The 26,691-nt window shown below is 34.2% G+C and overlaps 1 protein-coding gene across 1 annotated transcript in view; it reads right to left on the minus strand.

The window, feature by feature from the left end:
- Positions 1 to 26,691, minus strand: part of LRP1B (LDL receptor related protein 1B) — a gene marked incomplete at both ends in the record, with an annotated part of 1,860,945 nt that overhangs the window by 327,105 nt on the left and 1,507,149 nt on the right. The window contains 2 exons of the mRNA XM_079710778.1: positions 4,577 to 4,781; positions 7,969 to 8,158. Of these exons, the coding sequence (XP_079566904.1) occupies positions 4,577 to 4,781; positions 7,969 to 8,158 (395 nt within the window). The remainder of the gene's footprint in view (positions 1 to 4,576; positions 4,782 to 7,968; positions 8,159 to 26,691) is intronic.

The following is a 26,691-nucleotide window of genomic DNA, read 5'->3' on the forward strand; positions in this document are numbered from 1 at the left end:
AAAAATAAGCTCAAAATGGATTAAAGACCTAAATGTAAGGCCAGACACTATCAAACTCTTAGAGGAAAACATAGGTAGAACACTCTATGACATAAATCACAGCAAGATCCTTTTTGACCCACCTCCTAGAGAAATGGAAATAAAGACAAAAATAAACACATGGGACCTAATGAAACTTAAAAGCTTTTGCACAGCAAAGGAAACCATAAACAAGACCAAAAGACAACCCTCAGAATGGGAGAAAATATTTGCAAATGAAGCAACTGACAAAGGATTAATCTCCAAAATTTATAAGCAGCTCATGCAGCTCAATAACAAAAAAACAAACAGCCCAATCCAAAAATGGGCAGAAGACCTAAATAGACATTTCTCCACAGAAGATATACAGACTGCCAACAAACACATGAAAGGATGCTCAACATCTTTACTCATTAGAGAAATGCAAATCAAAACTACAATGAGATATCATCTCACACCAGTCAGAATGGCCATCATCAAAAAATCTAGAAACAATAAATGCTGGAGAGGGTGTGGAAAAAAGGGAACACTCTTGCACTGCTGGTGGGAATGTGAATTGGTACAGCCACTATGGAGAACGGTATGGAGGTTCCTTAAAAAACTACAAATAGAACTACCATATGACCCAGCAATCCCACTACTGGGCATATACCCTGAGAAAACCATAATTCAAAAAGAGACATGTACCAAAATGTTCATAGCAGCCCTATTTACAATAGCCCAGAGATGGAAACAACCTAAGTGTCCATCATCGGATGAATGGGTAAAGAAGATGTGGCACATATATACAATGGAATATTACTCAGCCATAAAAAGAAATGAAATTGAGCTATTTGTAATGAGGTGGATGGACCTAGAGTCTGTCATACAGAGTGAAGTAAGTCAGAAAGAGAAAGACAAATACTGTATGCTGACACATATATATGGAATTTAAGAAAAAAAAAATGTCATGAAGAACATAGGGGTAAGACAGGAATAAAGACACAGACCTACTAGAGAATGGACTTGAGGATATGGGGAGGGGGAAGGGTAAGCTGTGACAAAGTGAAAGAGCGGCATGGACATATATACACTACCAAACGTAAGGTAGATAGCTAGTGGGAAGCAGCCGCATAGCACAGGGAGATCAGCTCGGTGCTTTGTGACCTCCTGGAGGGGTGGGATAGGGAGGGTGGGAGGGAGACGCAAAAGGGAGGGGATATGGGAACATATGTATATGTATAACTGATTAAATTTGTTATAAAGCAAAATAAATAAATAGATAAATAAATAAATAAATAAATAAATAAATTAATTAAAAATATATATATATGTATACATGCATGTGTATTATATGTATATATGTGTGTATGTGTATATATATATATGTAATTGGATGGATATATATCAATTACATTAGTATTTTTGCCCAAGGGGAACCATATAGGAATGAGGAACAGACATAGTAGGAAACACACACACATAAACAAAAGGGCCTAGTACAGAGAGATCGAATGAAGATTAGAATGAATGAACTGGTTACATGCAAGTTTTTCAGATAAGGAGCTCTTAGGTTCTGTGAGGATTTAAAAAGAAATCTGCTCCAAAAGGTATCGTTTGATTTCCAATACTTCAACTCAAGTGGATAGGCACAAATCAAGTTAATAATTGATATTGTTCACACTTTTGTACATGTAATTAAAAATATAAAACTGGGGAGTGAATGGATAGGGTATTAGACAAATTGGTCCACTTTTTCAACAGTTATCAGATAATAGAAGAGTTTTTAGAGTTTCTGAGACTTCTATAATATTATGCCATATCCCCAGAATATTTTTTTCTGAATAAGTAGTATTTCTTTCTTCCTCAGGAAATATCCTTTTTTAAAATCTTGAAACATAAGCCAGATTGCATATTTAACCTTTTCTAAAGATAATGGATGACCTAGCTCCTCAGTTATACTCTCAGCCTCAGAATTCTAAGCTTATAATAGTAATAGATTATATAAACAGCTGATTGTTCACGAAAACAGGCAATTTAAAGTGTAATAAGTATTCAGAAATTCACGTCAATTAAAAAATGGAATTCAGGAACAGATAACAAGTTCTAGTTGTAAAATCATGACTAAAATATAGGAAACAGTGGATATCACAAAGAGTATATAAGTTGGTGGTAAATTCAAGGTACCCATGATCAACACTGGCAATAGAATCTGGAAAACCAGCAAAATAGTGAGATTCATGTAAGAATGGAATAAACATTGAAATATTTTCCCAATTTTTAGGCCCAACCAGAAATTTTGATGGTAAAGCTGATTTACTGGAGAAGAGGAAAAGGATTATGTAGTTCTAACTTTGAGACAAAATGGATCAATGTCGTATGGGGGAAATACAACCATATCCTTTAAAGTAATGTTCTCTACTCAACATTTTCAACTCTACAGGACAGAAATCTTTCTGTCCAGCTTTACTGGCATATAGTTTACGTATAGCATTATGTAAGTTTGAAGTATAGAACATAATGATTTGATATATGTATATACTACAAAACGATTACCACAATAAGTTTAGTTAATATATCCATCACTTCACAGTTACAATTTTTTTTTGGCGGTAAAAACTATAAAAATATACTCTCTTAGCAACTTCAAATGTACAATATAGCATTGTTAACTACAACCAGCCAGAAATTATCCTGGTTTAGACAAGGATGGGAAATGGAGAGTTGGAATCATAACTGTGCATATTTTTTTAATGTCAAAAGAAAGCCTTTGAATTATTTAGATTAGAGCTATCTGATTACTGGATCACCTTGAGTAGCTATAAGTATCATACATAACAGTAGACTGAGGAGGGAAAAGAAAACCATGTATATAAAAATAAGTTAAAGTGGACAAAATGTTGTTAGGAGGAGTTACAGAAGCATTTTCTGTATTAGGCCATAACACAAAATAATCCCATATCCAGGATGATGATTTACCTATTTTTCAAAAGCATTACCCATTAAGTTCATTTAGGATTTCTTTGCTGTATTCTGAGGCATATATTTTCACACTATATCCTCATAATAACCCTGAAATTTAGGTAGAAAATTTGCATGTCGGAAAACTAAAATTCATAAAGACTAAGTAATTTGCCTTAGGTCACATGGCCTTTAATTGAAAAGATAGACCAAGAATTAGGCATAGAATTCTTTCATCAGAGTTATTGCCTTTAGCACAAACTGAACTCATCAGATCTTAGCTGATTATTTCAATTTTCCTTAAGCACTCAACTGTACTATATCACTGCTACTTGAAGTATCCACTCTACAATTAGATGAGGTGCCTGTACTAGAATGTAAATCAATGCACTTGTTCCTTCTTCAAGAAACTCACACACACATACATGCACACACACACACACACATATCTATATATACACACATATATACATATAGGCAATATATGTATATGCAATATGCACATATATGTATATATACATTTAGTTAGTTGCCCTAAGATAAATATCTGTTTCTCTATATAATATAATGTGTGTATATATACATATTTAATATTATATATGTACATATAGATATATGTATCTATATTAGATGTAATATGTAGATATATACGTACAGGTATATACTCAATTGAATTAAACAGTGTGCTTAATGGTATAAATCAGGTGTTAGCAAATATGGCCTGCTGTTTGGTTGCCTGTTTCTGTAAATAAAGTTTTATTGAAATACTGCCACAGCTATTCATACGTATTCTCTATGTTGCTTTAATACCATAAGGCACTGTAGTTGTGATAGAGGAAATACGGCCCATGAAGATGGTCCTTCCAGAAACTCAGTGGAAGAGCTAAGAGCCTCAGGATTATTTTGTCATTCAAGCATGCACTGGTGAAGAGGGGCTGGGGTAGATTCCTCCAGTGGTGTAACAACCCGGATCTTACCCTTCAGAACCCTGAGTTTTCCCAGTTGCCAAGGGCTACCGTCCTCATAAGATAAGGTGAGGCACTGGACGTTCACCATTCTACAGGCCCTAAATATCCCCTGTAAATGTTCTCCAGGGGCAGCATAAAGACACTCCCATTAACATTTTATTTGGAATTCAGAGAAAAGAGACAGGAAATGAGCCTGACTGTGAAAGGAATTCCACTCTTCTCTCTTCAAAGCTTCTGAGGTTGCTTTGAGGACCCAAACACAGACAGAGGATCATTTCATTACTTTCTAATGTTCTTTGATCCTAGGGCAACTAACCAATTTCATTTCACATTTTAAGAAATTGTAAATAACAATGAAGTTTACATAAATCACTCTAACAATACCAATTCAATTCATAACTAGGAGAAAATCAGTTATTGTTTCTCCATAAGAGTTGGACTGTCTCCATGGTAGCAAATGCACTTAAAGAAAGTTTTCAAAATTTTATCTGCTGTTTTGTTTTTCACCGAACAGATTATTCAGTTGTATTGGTTCGAACAATTAGCTATTTTGAAATCCCTTAATATGCATATTTTAGGCATATAAAGCATGTATTTTCCAAATGTATCATTTTTCAAATCTATAATCAAGAAATTCTCAGTTAACTTACATGTCTCTGGGATCCATCATATTCACACCTTTCAATTTTTCCTAGGCTGCCATCTGAGAAATACAGCTTCTCTGCACGGTGGTCAATGGTGAGTCCATTTGGAGTGAGTATGTCTGTACTGACCACCACTTGAGCATTTTTTCCAATCAGAGTAGATCTCATGATACTTGGATGCTGCTCATTCCAGTTGGTCCAAAACATTAAACTAATTAAAATGAAAATTGTGATAATAGATTAAAATTTTCATTAACAGTAACAACATTAGTAGAAACATGGCAATGTCAAATTATTTAAAAAGAAGCAAAATTATTTATCTCATATTCTATGACCCTTGAGGAAGTTTTAGTAATAAAGGGAAATATGTATATTATAGTTGCATATATATTTTTCTCAGTTTCTTAAATGACCTGGAAAATGTTTCTGAAAAACAATTATCTCTCAAATAGTAATTTAATTAAATCGAATCAGTTTGATGCATAGTAAAGATTTATTTTAATCAGGGACAAAAATAGTTATTTTAAATTTTCTATGAACTGCAAATATACTCTAACTTATTATTATAATGCTTCAGCAGATCCTGTGTTGTTATCATTTTGGACATCGTTCTTAACCTAACAATATTTCCCTCCTTCAGTTGGTGAAAATCAAAATCTTTCTCTCCTTCTAGGTTTGCTTTTTAAATTCTGCATTTTTCTCTGTATATGTTTTAGAGAAATTACTAAACTCCTATATTTCTTTAATGTCTTTTTTCCCTCCTCTGTTTATCAGTGTGATTTTTCTATAAATTACAGTGCTGTTTCTAGAATTCCAGGGGTCACTCTCAAATCCTTAAACATAGTATCCGTTACTTACAGATTTTCTAGAATATTTTAAATCAGTGTTTGTCAAACTATTCTTTGAAGAAGGCCTAGGAGTCTATGGAAGCCTTTAAAGGTCACTGGAAGAGTGGAGAGGCTATAGGGTTCCAGTCTCCAAGGCCTGCTTTTACTGAAACAGCTCTTCTTTCTCCCCCTTTATATTTAGGAGTACCCCTAAGAGTTTATTTGAAGATCAGTTTTTGAACTGAAGGAAAGAAGAAAAGAATGGAGGGAGGGAGGGAGGAAGGAAGGGGAGAAGGAAGGAAAAAGGGAGGAAGGGAGAAAGGGAAGAAAGAAACGAAGAAGGGAAGGAGGGAGACTGACAGGCAGGCTGCTTTACATTTTGAAAAACTATGTTTAATAAATACAAAGAAAAACTAATTGGAATAATATTTCGTATTTACAGCAAGATTGCATATATCATTCCTATGTAAAGACATGTAAAGACAATGTAGGATTATAGCCAACATAATTATTCAATATATGGTTTTTGAGTATTATGTAAAAACCTATTACTAGACAATACCCAACTTCACACACACACAAAAAAACCTTTCTACTTGCAAATTTAAAAAAATAACCTCCACCAATTAGGGAAAGCTAGGTCATCTATGCTCTTTATTAAAATACTTCATAGCATTTTAATCTATTCTGTGGAACATAAAAGTTTGTCCTATGGATCAGTAAATTTGAAAAAAAAAATGGCATTCCACTTTCTTAAATCATGCAGTAGTTTTAACCACATCTTGTAACTTTTAAAATGAAAAATTTAGTTTAAAAAGTTATCCAAATAATATGAGGTATTAAATACACAATTTATTTGCAATATTTTTCTAGATTGTGGGCTTTAGAATTACAGAATTTCCAAGGTATTAGTACTTCTTTAATTTCACCCTTTCACATATAAGAAAACAGAGGCCAGAAAGCTTGAATATTAGTTATAGTTACAGAGCCAAGTTTTGAACTCAAGTAGTCTTTCATCTAGAAATTGATTTGATTTTAAAATTTCTGTTAATCAACTAACATATGAAAGTGATTTGAAGGTGTCATTAATATGTTTAATGATAAAAATATTTTTATACTTTAAACTTTAATTACATATAATTTTCCAATTAAAATACTTTAGTGTGTTCTAATTTACAGTTCACCATATAAGATGAAAGTGTAATTTTAGCCTATGTAACTGATAATTATAGGATAAAGCACTTATCAATTAAAATTAATCATGTATAATATCATCAGTGATCTCCCTCATGTTTACCTGAAACTGTCTTATAAATTCCTCTGATCAACTTTAGGATATTTATTATTGTCCTAAGATTCTCCTGGTGGATCAGTGTAGCTGACTCAACAACAAGCCCTAGTGATAGGGCAGTGGTGTGAGCAGAACTAGCTCTGCCCAGGCATCTAAAGGCCTGTGTCCACCTGAACTAACCAAATCTGTGTGAGGAGTCAACCTTCTCTTCACCTGCATCTCTCAAACTTTAGAGTCTTAATTTATAAGTTCAATATGTTTAATTAAATAAAGTAAGTCAATTCTCATCTCTAGTTCTATAAGAGTATCCAGATTGAGTTATTCTCACACTGAGTAGTTCCTGTGCTCCTTTCTTCTCTCAAGTGATCAGGGTTAGTGTTTATCAGTCATTGTTTTTTATTCTTCCATTTTTCTTCAACACACCTAAAATAAGTTCTTCTTTTTCTGCTCAGCGAAACCAGATTGGTCTAATTTCTGTGTCCTTGTTTCGCTTAAGAGTAAAAGCACTTTCTAGTAGTTAACAAATATTCCTACCATATTGTATAAGAGTGAAACTCCATAGACATATTTGTTTTCTACTTAACCTGAGCTTCATTCTTCAGTTTTCATATAATTGCTTGCTTTATAGCATCCCCCGAAACATAAGTTTTTTCTAATTTGTTTTATTTTTTATACATTTTATACTATAGCCTGAGCATTTTTTCTTGCCATGAATTCTTCATAAGTATTATTATAAATACCTGCACAATATATCATCAAACCGATGTGGACCATGTAGACTATTGTCAAGTATCTAATGTTGAAATTATAGCTGCACACAAAGATCTATTGCTGCTATTTATTTCCTCTGTATTTCAATTGGACAGATCCCCAATTGTTAAAATTACTTAATTGAATTACAGAAACACCTTTCAGGTTTCAATACTTGTTAATAGTTTTATTTTTGTTTCAAATTTATCACTTCAATCAGTGATGCATTAATGTCTTTTACATATACAAAAAATGTCTATTCAATCACAGTATTGTCTCTATTTTCCCTTTCATCCTTTAATTTTCCTTTTACTCTATCTCTCATGGAGGTGATGCCTGGCATTTAAAGAGTTCAGATTTCAATTATCCACATTTATAATAAAAAACAGTCTTATAAAAAACAGTTTTATGAATTGTGAAAAGAAAACTTCAAAGGAAATCTGTATTTTTAATGCTAATTCTCTTTAAAATTAATATAACTTTGATAGTCTTTGACTTATAATTATAATGAAGAAATACAAATTTCTTACTTTTGGCATTCATCTAGGGCTAGCACATGAGGATGGTCATCCTCTGACATGGCAATGACAGCTTCCCTATCAAATGCTCCAGGCCGAGTCTGGTCCACTGTGTGCCTGGTGATGGATGAGGTAGTGGAGCTGGTCCAGTACAGTGTATCCCAGGCTCTGTGATAGGCAAGTCCTTCAACAGAACCCACATCTGATGGGGGAAAGAAAAGAAAAAATTTATACTTTTATCTACAAAAGACTTGGCTTCTGAACAGAAAAAGCAAAAATATAATAATTATGATGCCTATATAATGCTACATAATGTGTACAATGACAGCTGATTACATACTGTAAAACTGAGCTGTGAACTGCTCACGGAGAATTTATACAAAAACATGCATTAAAGACTGAATATTCTTATCCAAAAAAACCTTAATTAAGTAATTGCCTTTTATTTAGGAAAATGGTGGCTCTCTTTTATTTTCATATTTTAGTAATTAATTTTCAAAAAGTATCCAGTGTGCAACAATTTAGCAATGCTTTTGAAAATCATATGTCAGAGATACCATTTAAGTACAATCATAATGAGTTTTATCTTGATACTATATCTAGAGACATCAAGGAAAACCAAACACATCAAAAACTACAACAAAGTATCAAAAAGCCAAAATACAACTCTACACTTGCAACTATCAAACCATGGTAGAGAATGTTTTAATAAGTTAATGCAATGAATTTTTTTATTCTATTTGACTAATGTGATACAAAAAACAAAAGAAAATAAAATTAATTGTGAGCTAAGGCATGCTTTAATGTTGACAGAAAAAGATAAATGGTAGTACCCATAGTCTAATACATAAAAGTGACAATATGAAAAACAAAAGTAATTATTTCTTAAAATTGTGTTTCCAATCACTAGGATAACATAAGTGGCTGGTTTATTTTTCATAGAGGTGCTCTGAGCACATCTTTAAGTATAACCAAATTATTATAGTTTTTCCTTCATATTATCTGTTTTTCTCAGAGTTAGTACTCTTAGCATATTTAATTTAAGAAAGAATATATATATATAACTTTGGCAGTCATCCTGAGAAATTAACATTATAACAGGCAGAGTCTTTCTATTGCTTTTCTCTTAAGGAATCTCAAAAGAATTATTAAGCTCTTCTGAAAACAGGTAGATGAAAAGAGCTGTTTTCAGGTTTGAGATGGGTAAATGTTTACTTTGGTGGTCAGTAGGATTTAGTGGGAGAGCAAAACAATATTAAAACCTTTTGAACTACATTTCTTGAACGTTATTAAAATTTTGTCCTTTTGTTCTTTTTCTACATGCAACAGGAAAATCCACTAATAATAAAATTAATATCTGCCATTTATTGGACACTGTCTTTCTGCTAGGAATTGTGTAATTGGTTTGCATACATCACTTTATGTGTAAATCTACTCTGTGAAGTTAGTTTTATTGTTCCTCTTTCCTAAGAAGAAAACTGAAACCTATGGTCACAGAACTAATAGTATTGAAGCAAGATTTTTAACACAGGTCCATGTGCTTCCGTAAGCCTATAATCTTCAGCACCATTATTTAGAGATGGATTAATAGCAGCTATTGCTTATTCTCAATGTACATCAAGCTGGAACCAAACAAATGATTCATTAGATTCAACTTGTCTGACTCTGGGTGAATTGTATCACTAGTAATTTACCATGAATAACCTCTCACACAGTCAACAAAACTACTTATAAGAAATTAATGTAGGTGATTAGTATGGAAGCCTAGGCCAGAGATGATGGAAGAAAACATTATAAAACACAATCATAATAAAATCCATTAAGCTTTGCTTATATGAATCATATGGTAGTCCTATTTGAGGTGAGTAGGTGGGAGATTGATAATGGTCAAAAGTATTTCAATTATTAATTAATAAATCATCTATTCCACTGTATTTTTAGCACTTCCATATCATTTCAGAAATGAAGCCAACTCTATTTGTATTATAAGCAGCATTCCACTCTTTCATCATCCACAAATAGAATGAGAAATGGCACAGCTCTGAAAAAATCCAAGCAAATCAAAATTATTAATCCATCCTCATTTTGTATCTTCCCCTTCCACTGACTTTGACAGATCTTCATGATGTCCACTTTTTCCTGCCAAATCAGGAAGAAACCACTTGGTATTACCATTGAGATGAAGCAGATGCTTCTTTTCTATGGCTGACACAGTTCCAAGGTTACTAGAGTACATAATACATCTCACTGTCCAGATATAATCTCTTTTGTTTTATTTTTTGTAATAGATGACAACCTGACAGTACACTTAATCATAATCTGGTGCTACATTTTAAAATATTTATCTCTTAAAAAGATATTTAGGGGACTTCCCTGGTGGCACAGTGGTTAAGAATCCGCTAGCCAATGCAGGAGACATGGGTTCGATCCCTAGTCCGGGAAGATCCCACATGCCACGGAGCAACTAAGCCTGTGTGCCACAACTACTGAGCCTGTGATCTAGAGCCTGCGAGCCACAGCTACTGAGCCTGTGTGCTGCAACTACTGAAGCCCGCGTGCCTAGGGCCCATGCTCTGCAACAAGAGAAGCCACCGCAATGAGAAGCCCGCGCACCGCAACGAAGAGTAGCCCCTGTTCGCTGCAACTAGAGAAAGCCCGCATGCAGCAATAAAAACCCAACACAGCCAAAAATAAATATAAATAAACTAATTAATTTAAAAAAAGGTATTTAACTCCCTATAAAAATTGTATTTGTCATTAGCAAATGGCCAATTAAAACATAAACCACACACCACTATATATAAAATAGATAATCACAAAGACCTACTGTATAGCACAGGGAACTATACTCAATATTTTGTAATAACGTATAAGGGAAGAAAATCTGAAAAGGACTATATGCATATATATTTTAAAATCATGAAAATATTAAATTTTAAAATCATGAGAATATTTTAGTTAACATAAAGACATTAATGTCTATTTTATGATAGACATTCCTTCATATTATCTGTTTTTCTCTGAGTCAGTACTCTTAGCATATTTAATTTAAGAAAGAATATATATATATAACTTTGGCAGGCATACTAAGAAATTAACATTATAACAGGCATCATGTGATACGTGTGTGTGTGTGTGTGTGCGTGTGCATGAACACTAAAGTACCTGAATCAGTTGAACAGGTAAAATAAGTACTTTGAGTCACTGGTCCTGGCAGATAATTACGTAGTCTGAAAACTAAAGTAAAATGCCTATTTATTCCATCAACCAGTCCTGAAATATTAAACAGAGTAAATTAATACAGAGTTAACTCAAGGATGTAGAATACAGTGTTGGAACTCAAGGATGTAAAATAGGCATAATTCAGAAAATAACTATTACGGTGCTATTTTGGCAGGTAGCCAAGGACTTCATAGAGAAAACACCTTCATCTCATCACCACTGAAGAAGAGAAAACAGCTCCTTCCTGCCTGTGCAGTGTTGTAAAGGCAGGATAAGAGTCTACAAAATGGGAAAGCCAGTGAAGTATTCTTGGGAGGGAGCCACATGTACAAAACATTGCCAGTCATCTGGCTGGAATAACCGTCTCAGATAAATCCTATCACAAAGTTAACAGGAAATAATATTTATCCCAAGGACATGCTACAACTGTAATGGCCTCCCTGTTGAAAGTATAATATATTCTCTTATTCACTGGCTTATTTTCTAAAGCCAAAGAATATCAGAAAGTTTGTTGCTGGAAATTATGTCAGTAGTATGAAGCATCTCAATCTTGTCTGGAGGATCTCAAGACACAGAGAAGCAGGCTCAATTTACAACCCAGGTACAGAGCTTAAAATAAAAAGTTTCTGGACACGACATTCCACATATATCTTACTATATAGTTTCCAGAGAAACAAGATTCTAGGTCCAGTTCACACTCCAGACCTGATGTTGAACTCTAGAGAGTACACATAGCCTTGTTTTACTTTAAGCCTAACAAAATATTACTTATTTTGCCTAAACTCACCTATTTCTAAAAATCCTCTTATAATTACTTTTCCTTCTCTTTTGGGATAGGGGTGAGATAACCTACAGCTCTTCTGGTGTACAGTTTCCCTCATTACAATGAGCCAATTATTTGATATGGCTACTCTACAGGTTTACTTGACAAAACCGAAAAGACTTTCATCATAAAAATACTCAACAGACTAGGAATAGAAGTGAATTTCCTCAAATTGATAAAACCAACCTATTAAAACAAACAAACAAACAAAAAACAAAACAAGGCTTATACCTTACTTAGCCATGAAAAAAATGACAGCTTTCTCCCTAAGACTAGGAACAAGACAAGACAGTCTACTCTTGCCCCTCTATTCAGCATTGTATTGGAAATTCACTCTGGGTAATTGGGAAAAATTTTTTAATTAAAAAAAAAGATAGAAATAAAGGCAGGAATATCATCCAGATTGGAACAAGTAAAACCATCTCTTTTTGTAGATGATATACCCTTAGATACACAAAATCTTAAGTAATTCAGTAGAAGACTATTCAAATTATAAAAACAGTCAACCAGGTTGCAGGGTACAAAGCAACATATAAAATACAGTTGTATTTTTTATATAGTAGCAATGAACAATCAAAAAATGAAATTCAGAAGACAATTCCATTTATAACAGCATTTAAAAGAGTAGAAAATATGACAGGCAAATAAAATTAGAAATAACTTTAGCAAAAGAACTATAATCTTAAAACTTCTACATGAAAAACTACAAAACATCATTGAAAGAAACTAAAGACAAAAAATGGAAAAGTAACTTATGTTAATGACTGGAAGACAATGTTATTAAGATGGCAATAGTTTCCAAATAGATCTACAGATTCAATGTAATTTCTATCAAAATCCCAGATGGCTTTTTCCCAGAAATCAACAAACTGATCCTAAAATGCATATGAAAATCCAAGGGACTTAAAATAGCCCAAACAATCTTTAAAAAGAAAAACAAAGTTAAAGGAGTCAAACTTTCTGATTTTAAAGTTACTACAAAGGTACAGTAGTCAAGATAGTGTGGTACTACCGTAAGGATAGCCATATAGATCAATGAAACAGAATCAATAGTCCAGAAATAGAGCCTTATTTTTATGGTAAATTGATTTTTGAAAAAGGTACCAGAAAAATTCAATGGTGAAAAAATAATCTCTTCAACAAATGGTTTACAATGACTATATATGCACATTCAAAAAAATAATGTCCTCATACCATACACACACATCCATTCAAAATGTATCTTAGACCTAAATGTAGAAGGTAAGCTACAAAACTCTTAGAATAAAATAGAGGAATACATCTTCATAAACATGGGTTAGGCAAAGCCTTCTCAGACATGACACCAAGTGCATAAATGACAAAAGAAATATAGATAAGCTGGACTTCATCAAAATTAAAAACTTGTGTACTTCAAAAGACACCACCAAGAAAGTAAAAAGCCAACCTCCAGAATGGGAGAAAATATTTGCAAATTATTTATGTGATAATGGTCTTGTGTCCAGAATATATAAAGAATTCTCACAATTCAATAATAAATTAACAACACAATGGAAAAAATGAGCAAATAATTTGAATAGATATTTCTCCAATGAAGGTATACAAATGACTGATAAGGACATGAAAAATGCTCAACATTATAAGCCATCAAAGAAATACAAATCAAAATCATACTTCAGATCCACTATGATGACTGTAATCAAAAAAGATAAGTTTTGACAAAGAAGTGGAGAAATTGGAACCCTTATACATTGCTGGTGGGAATGTAATATAGTACAGCTGCTTTGGAAAGCAGTCTGGCAGTTTTCAAAATTTTAAACATATAGTTATTACATGATCTAGCAATTCCACTGTTACGTCTATCCAAGAAAAATGAAAACATATATCCACCTGCACACAAATATTCACTGCAGCTTTGTTCATAATAGCCAAAGGCAGAAACAGCCCAAATGTCAATCAACTGATAAATACAAGTGATTAACTAGATGGGTTATTTTTACTTTTCTAACTATTGAACTGGTGAATGGATTGCAATAGATTTCTATGCAAATTGCCTACTATAAATTAGACTTGCCACCCCTTTGTCTGGAGACTTTAGTCATTTTCAGGGTTTTTTTACCCACATTTATTTGTATTAATTAAATTGTATTAATTATTAATACAATAAAATGATTACCTAAAAGATCTTTTAGATATAGGCTTTTTAAAAATCTCCTCAGATTATTTAAGGCCATTAACAAATCACACACCGAGACTGACATGTACCAGTAAAGGGTACTGGCCAATGTCTGACCTGAACAAATGACATCCATTCAGATTGGCCCAGTACAGACTGCCAAATATGTGGAGTGTCAGCCCTGATCAACCCTAATTACAGAAATAGCTTTTACCTGTAGACTTTGACCTAAATTTTTATGTTCTTAAATCCTTTAACTGTTAAAAAGCACAACATTTTTTTATAGTCTAATTTACTAAAAACTAAACAAATTAAATATCTACATTACAGTCTAAAAATTTAAACAACAAACAGTTCTACTGGAAAAAAACGTGGTTTTTTTTTGGTAATTAACCACCCAAACAATAGAGAATCTGCTGAGAATTATTCGGAGTTCAATAAGATGGCAGGCAATAAATAAACCAAAATCCATAGTTCTATTATGTACAAAGTAACTAGCTAGATATATAATGGAAAGAAGATGTCAATCCAAGTAGCCACTAATGATGTGGGTTCCAGTGAACGAACATGTTAGGGAACCATGGACCCAAACTACCTGACCTGGCCAGACACAATAATAATTGCTTGCGTGAGTCACCTCACAACAGGAGGTCCTGATAAGGAACTCGGAACTAACAAGCTACCACTAGCCAGAAGAATTTGGGAGGGACCAAAAGGAAGGAGGAGACACCAGCCATAATATGTCCTGCCAACCTCTTCACACTGGAATCCACCTTGGCTGAGAGATGTGAGGGCCACCAGAAAGGACTGAATCAGACCAAATATGGATATAAGCAAGATGATTGGCTAGAGACAATCTGGAAACTAACCTCATTACCATAAAACCTGAGACTGTGAGCCATGTGGCAGAGCAGTTCTCCTGGGTTCCCTTACCCTGCTGCTCTCCGCCACGGTGCTCCTTCCCAATAAAGTATTTTGCTTTGTCAGCATGTGTGTGCTTCCTTGGACAATTCATTTCCAAGTGTTAAAAAAGAGCCCACTCTCGGGCCCTGGAAGGGGTCCCCTTCCTGCAACAAACATACCTATAAAACTGCATCACCCCTGACCATCTGAATTCGACTCTTCTTGTGCCCAAAGTATTGCAATAAAGCTACCTTTCATGAATGCGGATCCGTTAACTTAAGGCCCTCAGCCCTCTAACAAGAGAAAACCCAACCTCTCTGGAAGACTTTATTTTTGCAATCTATCTCTAACAAAGACAGGCTTTTACTATCCCAAAGGTTAATTCCCTAGAACCAGAGTATCTCAAATATTTCCATGTTAAAAGAGAGTCTTAGTTTTACACTGCACAACAAAAGAGGCCTATTTACTTCCCATTCCCAGAACAAAGGAACAATTTGCCCTAAGGGAGTATGGAAGCAAACTGAAAAGACTTGAAGCTGTTAAGTAACAGTGTATCTTTTTTTTCCTAAATCTTACTCTTTGTGTTTTGGGTTTTTTTTCCAGATTTAGAAACATTCAAAGTCTGAATATCAACCTGAACTCCTGACTCAGCTGAAAATTATATTGACTCAGACAGGTCTCAACAAATGCCTCTATCTTGTGTCATCACTAATGTAAGCCAAGACATATAAGAGATGAAAAAATTGAGCATATGGGTAATTATAGTTGTGTCATTTTGTCACCAAGGCTATTGCCCCAGAATCATTCCTCAAATGGAAACCAATTGCTCTTATCTAAGTTCCAGGGGGAAGCTGCAAAGAGGAAAAACAAGAACTGATTATAACCAGCTAAGCCCCAAATGGTGGAAGATTTCATTTCCAGTAGACATTGAGCCTCATTATATGGTCACTGTAATACATTAGCATGCTAAATGACACACCCACCAGCATCGTGCCAGTTGCCAGTTGCCATGACAACAACAGGAAAAGCTCAAACAAGGACTGAAAAGGAGTGTTGCCTCTGTTACTGTACAAACCACACCCCTGTTCTCAGATAAGTCATGAATATTCCTCCCTCTCTTTCCAAATCCCTCTCTTTTACCTCGACCCTCCTATGTATATGGTGTCTCAGCCCAAACTGAATTGAGAAGTTGATTTGCAAACTAAGTTCTCAATTCTCCATTCTCTACCACTGAATAAAAATTATGCTGTTCCAGTCTCAGCATCGGTTTTGTGATTGGCTGTGCAAATCCCAGTGGAAAAAGAATCTCTCCAACAGAGACAAATGGACTCGGCCTCAGCTAGGACCCTGGCAAGGGTTCAGGCAACCAGTTCAGTAACAAATTTTTCAGGAGTAATTGGAGATAAGCACTGACTCAACCTAAATGAAGCCAACATTGGTATGCCAAGGGCTCCCAGGGAAGGGCAAAGACCCTATGGTTTCTAAAACCCTCAGTTATATCATACTTCATCCTCCAGGGCAAGGTGAGGGGATCTGATATGTACAGACTTTCTTTGAGAAATACAATTGCAAGGTGACTTGGAACTCATCCTCATTTCCTTTGTGAGAAAGTGAGGTAAGTCATCAGGCCAAAATCATAAACCAGAACATTCTTCAGAAAGAGGTGTATCTGCCCATCCTCAGGGGTCTGGATAAGATCCATCATTTCCCTCAATGAATTCATACTCTGTAAAACAATCTCAACTTATAAACAATTCACTTATAAACATTTAGCATAGACAATAATTTCTTCAAATAATATGAGAGAAATTAGGAAACTCTTCTTATCCAAACTAAGACCCTGGTAAACTTTCAAGTTTTTCTAAGTCCATTATTAGATATGTGTTCCCTTGGTTTAAAGCCTCTTCCAGGTGTTCTTGCTTTAAATACGCTTCAGAGGATAACTTCCTTAGTAATGATTAATGCTTTACAATGTATTATTATATTTTATTATTTTTAATGGGCCATAAAATGTAGACTTCCTTATGTAGAAGAAAAGATGATAAACAACTTCAAAAGTACAGTCTGGAAAGAGGCATAGAAATGAGGGCTTTGGTAATCTAGAAATAGTACAAGTACAGTTGACCTTTGAACAACAGGGGTTTGAACTGCACAAGTCCATTTACACCCAGATTTTCTTCACTATTTATTACAGTACTACACAACCTGTGGTTGGTTGAATCTGTGTATGAACCGCCTATACGAAGGAGAGAGTGTAAAGTTATATGCATATTTTTGACTGCTCAGAGGGTTGGTACCACAACCCCCATGTTGTTTGACGGCCATCTGTATAGGAGGATTCTTAACAGAAATGCAGTACTATACCTGGTTTACCAGCTATTCTTTGGTGATAAATTAGTAATTTCAAGGAAAAGTATTTGTGTACATTTGTTGATTGCATGTGTTTATGTAAGTAATAAATACGGTGCATACAATTAATTGGACAGAACACACACACACACACACACACACACACACACACACACGTTGCTTTTGATGATTTTATGATTCCCATTCCAGAATGGACAACAGCCCTGTAAACTGAATTCAGTCAAGAGCAGTTACAATGTTGTTGACTTCTGCACCAGAAATGTGACGTTTTATCCAGCCATTAATGTATGCATTTCCTCCTTCTTCTCTTCCCCTTCTTCCTTCCCCCTTTCCTCCTCCTTTCTTCCTCTCCTTCTCCTCTTTTTCTTTTCTTCTTTTAATTTCCCCTTCCTTCTTCAGATATCTGGTCTAGCATTTCTGATAGCCTTTTTTTTTCCCTACATCCCATTGTGTGTGTTTGGTTCTGATTCACAGTTTCACTTGCTCCTTCAGTATTCTCCCATGTCCTACAACCATTATCTCTTGCCTGATTCTGCCTTCTACCTAACACACACACACACACAAACACATCTATTATAATAACCCTTTAATTTGTGGATTTCAGACCTTAATATCACTCTGACTTGAATACATGTCACCCTTTCTATGTCATTCTGATTCACAGCATGATTACCTGCAGTAGCTTTATCTCTCCCTCTAATTGATGGATTTCTATGGAGTGGAGAAAATATTATTCCAGGCATCCCTTTGTTCCTCTGCCAGTTCTTGGCATTTTGAAGCTACTGTATCAGCTGATTGGTCTTAAACTTATGAGACTCAGTACAAGCTAACATTTCATATTCTGTTATCAAATTTGTTCCTTTACAATCATATATAAATAACGATCTAATATCAATGTATTTAAGCTATATACAAATAATTAAAATCGAGTAATTTTTTTCTAAATCACTACAATGCTTAGAACAAATAAGCGTAACAAACTAGTTTTGTTTTTAATAGCTTTAGATAATCAAAAACAATAGTAAATTATCTTGATGTTTAGATATCAAGGCTCTTGTCCTTTTAAAAGGATTTCGTATATAACAGCTTGCCTCTTTCAGAAAAGCTGAAGTCATTTTTTTGGAGTATAGAACAACTAAGCAAAGATATAAAGCAACATGTGTATTTGAGGGAATATCTTTTCAATATTAATTAGAGGATGAAATTCTTCACAGAATAATATAAATCTGCATAGTAATTTGACTTTAGATTTTAGAGCTATTGTTATCAGGAATCCAAGAAAAAGTAATGAGATTAACAGATTAATTAAGAGACTAATTTTCAAAAATGTTTAAGCATTATAAACTGTACATTGCATGAAGACATTAACTATTTAAGAGTATAAATTATAGTATCAAGTGGATAAACTTAAGGGATCAATGTCATAATAATCCTCTTGTTTCATATATATATTACTTATGGGTCATTCCATTTTTAATATTTTAAATATACTATTTATTCTTTGATAAAAACACAAAGTTAGAGGAAAAAATAAAACTGTGGAATCAATTAAATTATTTGCAATATTTCCAGAGCAGTTGTTTTAATATTAGCATTCATTCAGAAACATATCCTTTAGCTTCCCACCAAACCTACAAATCTATCTCAGTTGTATCTCGTTCCCTCCTGTTGAGAAGTGTCTGTCTCCCTATAGAGAGGAAATCCACTACTTGTGCTCTGGATTATGCTGTCTTCTCTCTCTCCATCTCAAGGATGTTGGTCATTTTGTTTTCTCTGCTCTTTCCTACAACATAAAGGCCTCCGTTTTATTGAATCATCTGACTTCTATTATAACAACTACCCTGAAACTACTCTTTTCAAGATAACCCACAATTTCTCTACTGTTAAATCCAATGCACATTTTCTTCATCTTACCAAGTTACTTAGCAGATTTTCACTGTCTTCCTTCCTCTTGAAACCTTTTCAAAAGCTGTTTTGTTTGTTTGTGTTTTTTGGTATGCTCTCTCCTGTTTTCTCATATCTCACTGGTATCTCCTTTCCAGTATCTTTGCTAGCAACCCCTCCGACCAACATCTAAATGTAGGTATTATCTAAGGTCCTCTTCTCTTTCTTTTCTACTCTCTGTTATCTCATTTATTCCCATGGAATTAAATACCATCTACATGCTTATATATTTCTTTTGCTTTGCCCTTTGTTTATTTCATAATCTACTAGAATGTTGTTTGTTATTTGTATTCTTTCTGTCTGTCACCCCACTATAATGCACAGAACAAGCAACTGAAATTATTTGTGGAATAAATACATGAATTTCTGCTACATTAATACACTGAAGGCAGTGTCTGTATATTTATGCTTTAATTTTTATATGCCTAATTATTAATTTATTTTGTAAAACCCAGAATATTGGAGAAGTATATAGGATAATAATTAAGAGCACAAACTCTGGGTTCAGATAATGGCTTTGCACTATCACTTTACAGGCTATACACCCTGACCATGGACAATTCATTTATCTTTTCTGTATTTTCATTTCCTTCTCTGTAATATGAGAATAATAATAGTATTAAATTAATAAGACATTGGGATGATCATATGAGTTAACATGGGTAAAGTGTTTAAAACAGTGTCTAGCACAAAGGGCTTAATATATGTTGGAATTATTATTATTATTGCATTCTCTACACAAGGCTATAGCCAATTATGCTTAACAATGCTGATGCTTTGTTGGATAAATTATCATCCCCCTTTTTCCACAAGTGTAATACTAGAAATATTAGCTATTATAGGAGTGGGTTTTGAACTCTAAGAGGCTACAACCTGCATTTGTATATATGTCTCTCTTTATTAAAGAAGTTTAGCTCTAGTTTATTTATTCCTCATCCCTTGGAATAAGCTTAGCTATCCAAACCACTTACTATATCTTTGACTCTTATTATTACTGGTAGGATGATAATGTAAATATTTGATAACCTCATAGGTGGAAAAGTGATGGGACTATCAGAAAATTTAAATACTAGAAAATATTAAATTTTGATAACAGTGTGAAAGAGACAAGGACAGAGATCTGTAAGGAAGAAAGTAAAGACATAAATAGAGGTGATTTTTTTTTTCAAATGGGCAGTTAATGAAGCAGGAAAACAAAGAAAGGCCATTTCAGATGACGAGGACCAGAGAGAGAGAGAGGGAGAGAGAGAAAGGCTCAATTCTTTATGGCCAGGTTTTGCAGAGAAAAAGGATGGAAATTAGTACTAGAGCTAAAAAGGAACTTAAGAGATGGATAGAAACATTTGATCTCTAGGAAATAACAGAGTGTTTTGACATTCAACTCAATATGACAAGGTATTAGAAATTTATTTAAATAAATGAAGATTATTCTCTGATCTTTTAAAACACGTGCTATATTAGAGTTTTATGTTTGTTCCACATGTATAATAAATTCATTACATAAAAACACTATATATGTGCACACAATATTAAAATACTGTAAGAAAAAAACACTTTGCCTGCCAACTAAAAATATCAGTAAGAAAAATGAAGTCTCACCTTATAAGGTATTCCCACTGAAATGTGGTTTAATTAAAAAATTTAAATTAAATTAAAATAAAAAATGTTTAAATGGATTGGAAGGTATATAATCATAAACACACTTAACTAATATTTAAAGCAAAATAAAAAATGTTAAATTCCCTGCAAATACCCCAATAGCAAATAATTATAATAAAGGGAATTATTTATTGAGTACTTACTGTGTGCTCAGCCCTGTAAAGAAGGAATACACAAAAAGGGGGACCCTAGAATCTACTAGAAGAAAATACCCTTTTTTATCACTAACATGTGATTAATTAAGTGCTAAATTATGTGGTATAGATTTTTAAGTATAAAAATTCAGGGAGTTACATGTGCTTTTTCGAATAAGCTTACATCACCACATTTACCACATTCACTTCAGTTACACAGGCATTCATGTTAAAATATCTTCAATTTTCACCTACTCCCTAAAGCTAATCATTTGAGTCTATGCAACCTATTTTTTTTTAATATCTTTATTGGAGCATAATTGCTTTACAATGGTGTGTTACTTTCTGCTGTATAACAAAGTGAATCAGCTATACATATACATATATCTCCATAACTCCTCCCTCTTGCGTCTTCCTCCGACCCTCCCTATCCCACCTGTCCAGGTGGTCACAAAGCACTGAGCTGATCTCCCTGTGCTATGCAGCTGCTTCCCACTAGCTGTTTTACATTTGGTAGTGTATATATGTCCATGCCACTCTCTCACTTCATCCCAGCTTACCCTTCCCCATCACTGTGTCCTCAAGTCCATTCTCTACATCTGCATCTTTATTCCTGTCCTGCCCCTAGGTTCTTCAGAACCTTTTTTTTTTTAAGATTCCATATATATGTGTTAGCATACAGTATTTGTTTTTCTCTTTCTGACTTCACTCTGTATGACAGACTCTAGGTCCATCCACCTCACTACAAATAACTCAATTTCATTTATTTTTATGGCTGAGTAATATTCTATTGTATATATGTGCCACATCTTCTTTATCCATTCATCTGTCAATAGACACTTACATTGCTTCCACGTCCTGGCTATTGTAAATAGAGCTGCAATGAACATTATGGTATATGACTCTTTTTGAATTATGGTTTTCTCAGGGTATATGCCCAGTAGTGGGACTGCTCAGTCCTATAGTAGTTCTATTTTTAGCTTTTTTAAGGAACCTCCATACTGTTCTCCATAGTGGCTGTATCAATTTACATTCCCACCAACAGTGCAAGAGGGTTACCTTTTCTCCACACCCTCTCCAACATTTACTGTTTCTAGATTTTTTGATGATGGCCATTCTGATTGGTGTGAGGTGATACCTCATTGTAGTTTTGAGTTGCATTTCTCTAATGATTAGTGATGTTGAGCATCCTTTCACGTGTTTGTTGGCAATCTGTATATCTTCTTTAGAGAAATGTCTATTTAGGTCTTCTGCCCATTTTTGGATTAGGTTGTTTGTTTTTTTTAATATTGAGCTGCATGAGCTGCTTGTATATTTTGGAGATTAATCCTTTGTCAGTATGCAACCTGTTTTTAAAATTTCTATTTCTCACCAGCATTAGTGTCTACATTCACCTCTGAGCAAAGTATTAAACCTCTCTATTTCCTCCCTTTATCTCCATCCTTATCATTTTTAGTCACCTAAAATTATTTAACAGAACTTTGGTTTACTTATCCTCACCATTTCTCAACTGCTACAACTTTCTCTACATCAACACCAGCCCTGGGTTTCAACTTGGTTCTCATTCTCTTCCACCTGTTACCTTCTTATTTGTCAGCATTTTCATGAAAACTGAAGTTAATAATTGTTGGCACCTCCAAGTTTGAGCACAAAATCTGCCTTTCATCATACAATTAATTACTGTACTCAGACTGTGATATCTGCCCTACCAAAAACTAGACAACAGGGTCAACCACTTTAATGATGTCGTTACTACTGGCGTCAGCTTTTATGCCTTTCTGGACCTCTCATCATAATTCCTCCAATGCTGTACCTCTCTTTCAGAAATGGAAGATTGTTAGAGGAAGGGACAGAATCACGGGCCTAATTCATCTGATACAACTTTAGCTTAGCCTTTTGTTCTTCCTGACACATTTCAGTGTTGCCTTGGTGATTTATATGCCATTCTTCACAGTGTCTCATTCTCTTTTTTCTTCCCATAATTCTCTCCTTGCTTGACTTTCATGATTATATACATTCTTGTCTCTCTCCCTATCTATTCCTACTCCCCCCCTCCTAATCCCCATTATGAGTGTTCCCCAAGGCTCTTAGTGAATATAAGACAGCTTAGTAATAGAAGCACCTACAGGATGACCCCTGACAAAGATTGTCTCCTAGCCATGTTCCCCTGAGCCCTTTTCTGGACTAAGCCTCAATCTGGGCCTACAGAAATGACAAACTCTCAGCACAAATGAGTTCATCTACACCCTGCCCCCCACATTAGAAAATTAAACAAACACTAACCTATTTTCTAACAGCTCAAGGCAGCATCCCTAGGATGACCCTAGACCTCCTTAAAGTACCTGCATAAGAAAACTCAAAGCTGCTAAAAGAATCTACTGTTCTTTCCAGCCAACACTTGCTGATAGGTCCCTGCCCACCCTTCCTCAGAGCATTTACTAAAAAGAGCTTACAATTGTGGATCTTTCCTCTGTCCCTTTTATTATACACATATCTCCTATAATTCAAGAGTGTCTTTCTCAAGGATCTGAAAGCTCTTCCTTTGAAATGTAATCATCAGGCAGATAGGAGCTCTGTCTCCCAGTCTCCATGGGAGAACAGAATCCTAACTTTGATAACTGCCAGTTAGCAGCCACAGGGGGCCTAATCAAATTCACACTGACCCATCCTTTGTAATTTTTTTCTTCCCTTCCCTGCTTACCCCACTCCTTACTCTGTCATTCTCCCTTTAAATCATTCAATCACCTCTGTACAAATCATAGTTGAGTTCAGTTCATGCTGGACCCTCCTCCTTACTGCAATAGTATATTACTAATTAAAATCTGTCCTTACCACTTTAACTAGTGTCCGGCTTTGTTTATCTTTGCTCCCCAAATTTCTATTGCGAATTCTACATACTTCTCTCTAACTCCATTTTCAGAAGAAAACTTAGGAGATTTAGAGTGCTTCTTAACTCTACGGAGTAATCTTTTTCTTCCTAATAGTATTATTTGCCCCTTAAAAGAAACCTCTTTATTATAGTTAAATAACTAGATAAACCACTTATAGGAAGTGTTGAAGAGCTGTCTTGAGTAGCATATTTGAGGTTAAAATAGATTGTCTGAATATCAGGTTTTTTGTTTTTGTTTGTTGATAAGACCAGAGAAAGTTGAATTGCTTAGGAAAATAAAGTAGATTTCTCAGTGCTATGTGATAGAAGAGATGAAAATGTTATGAGGTGATAGCTAAAGAGAGAAATTTGGGGAAGGAAACACTAAGATCTTACTGGGAATTTCCTGTGTGGTGTTCAATGAAATCCCTAGTTTGCATGTTTCCATGAAATCCCCAATAAAATATCCACTTCTTATTTAGGCCTGTTCACTGGAAACCTTAGTTGGGATATGGACTCAGGGAGGATTCAGGGCAAGAGCTTAAAGCTGTGCTTGGAAATTCCAGCATGTCTGGGTTATAGTTATAAGTTTAGATTATGTTCTTCTACAATTAGATACATATTTTTTTAAAAAAAGGACACCATATATGCACTTTTGAATGAAACTTTTCTCTAAGCAATCAAAGTAAAATAAAATGTGTGTCATAATGTCCTTCTCCTAGTCCTCCAATCACCAATTCCATTTATCTTGAAAAAATGTCCTCAGAAAACTGTCTTCTCAAGATGCCTTCCTCATATTAGGCTCTTCTCTCATCTCTTCTCACTTTAAACTATTACTTTGCCTATACTTCTATTTTCATACTTATTAAGCTGTATCATAACAATGTTAAGATCTATTTCTCTAACCATGTTGCAAGCACCTTAGTGATGACTTATTTATCTGAATAAGCACTCTCTTTTCTGGGATTGACCACTTAAAATACAGAAATAGGCTTTAGTTTCTCCAGAACCTAGTGATGGTAGGTAATAAGTGTGTCTCATGTTTGTTGAATTCCCAAATAAAATGCTCAAAAATTAATTTTTAAATTAAGCATAGAGCAGTGCAGTGTGTGGGAGCTAATCTAATTTTTAAATTCTTCTTTACTAAGACATTCACTAAAAATAACCAAATTATTATTTAAAAATCACTCATCACAAAATTAAAATAAATGTATTAATAATGCCATTCCCTTGACAATATTTTCTTTACATATTATCAAAAGTCAATAATAGGCTCTCATGTTCAGACACACTGATCTATTTAAAACAAAACTTTTTTGGAGAAAACAACATAAAACTGTGGTTTGGGACAGAATTACTTAGGAATTTGTTACTCGTACTATATTGTCTTTGTTCTCATGTCTAACGTTTCTCTCCCCTGATTCTATTTTTTTCTTTCAAATATGAATGTGGCCACTGATTGCTCACAGAACATCCTCATGGCCCCTCTATTTCCCCACTGCTTGTAATTTAGCTGTATTGATATGATTAATTCTGGCACATAACTTCTGGTGATGAATGGGAAAGATATGTATCATTTTTAAGTTAAAGCAGAGAGAGCAGGATAAGTGCTCTACAATTTTTCTTGCCCTGTCATGATCTTGGAAGCCACTTGACATGGTAGAGAGAATTGGAAGCAGTCTACATGGCTGAGTAACTTCATGAAGGAGGGCTGCCTTGTGGAGTCCTCCAACTCCCCTCAGAGTTTGCATAAACCAGAAATAAATATGTTAAACTCTGCCCCCCTGCTGAAAAAAAAGAATGTGCTACTGAAAGAGACATTAAGAAAATTTTTTCCTTACCTAATATTAAATGCTATCATAAAAGACTTTCATGCTTCAATACTGTCAGTTTAAATAATCTCTTTGTTCAGTCTACAGTTGTTAGTCTGACAGTGTTCATTCTTTAAAAATCATTCTTTAATGCCAAAATTCCATTTCTAAATTGTAAATTCAGTCAAGGAATCAATATCTGGGACTACACAAACTGAAACTTAAGAATTTACCGTTACAATCCATTTAAAGAATGATCTGATGTGGTGTCAAAATTTGCATGCTAATTTTCTGAAGACATTTCATTTATAAATGATTCAGGTATAAGTTATTAAGGAATAACATTGCTGCCAAAATGTATTTGTTAACTAACTACTATTTTAACAATTTGCTGGCAGAAAATTATTTTAACAAGCTACATTAAACTTTTTAGAAACCAAAATTTTATCCTTAATAGTTTATGAAACACATCCAATAATTTTATCCTTTGTTTATACTATCAGTTCACGTACACTATGTCCTGAACTTTGATTTCTTTCATTATTCAGTGATTACAAGCCCTGAATGCCATTTGTCCTGTTAAATTACTCTGTGAAAACTGAAGGAAGTAGCAACACTACCTTCCATCTATTTCATTCGAATAACAATAGTTAAAATTTATGAAGTGTATATTGAGAATACGCATGCTAACTAACCTATCTCACAGGTTAGCAATTTTGAGACTCAGAAGTCACAAAAATTATAAAATATCTAATTAATAGCTAGCATTTACTAAACACTTACTATGTGCTTGCCACTATTTTGAGAGTTTACATTATTTAACCTAAGGACCCAAGTATCTGACT

This window comes from Hyperoodon ampullatus (assembly GCF_949752795.1).
Source record: "Hyperoodon ampullatus genome assembly, chromosome: 8".
Lineage (NCBI taxonomy): Eukaryota > Metazoa > Chordata > Mammalia > Artiodactyla > Ziphiidae > Hyperoodon > Hyperoodon ampullatus.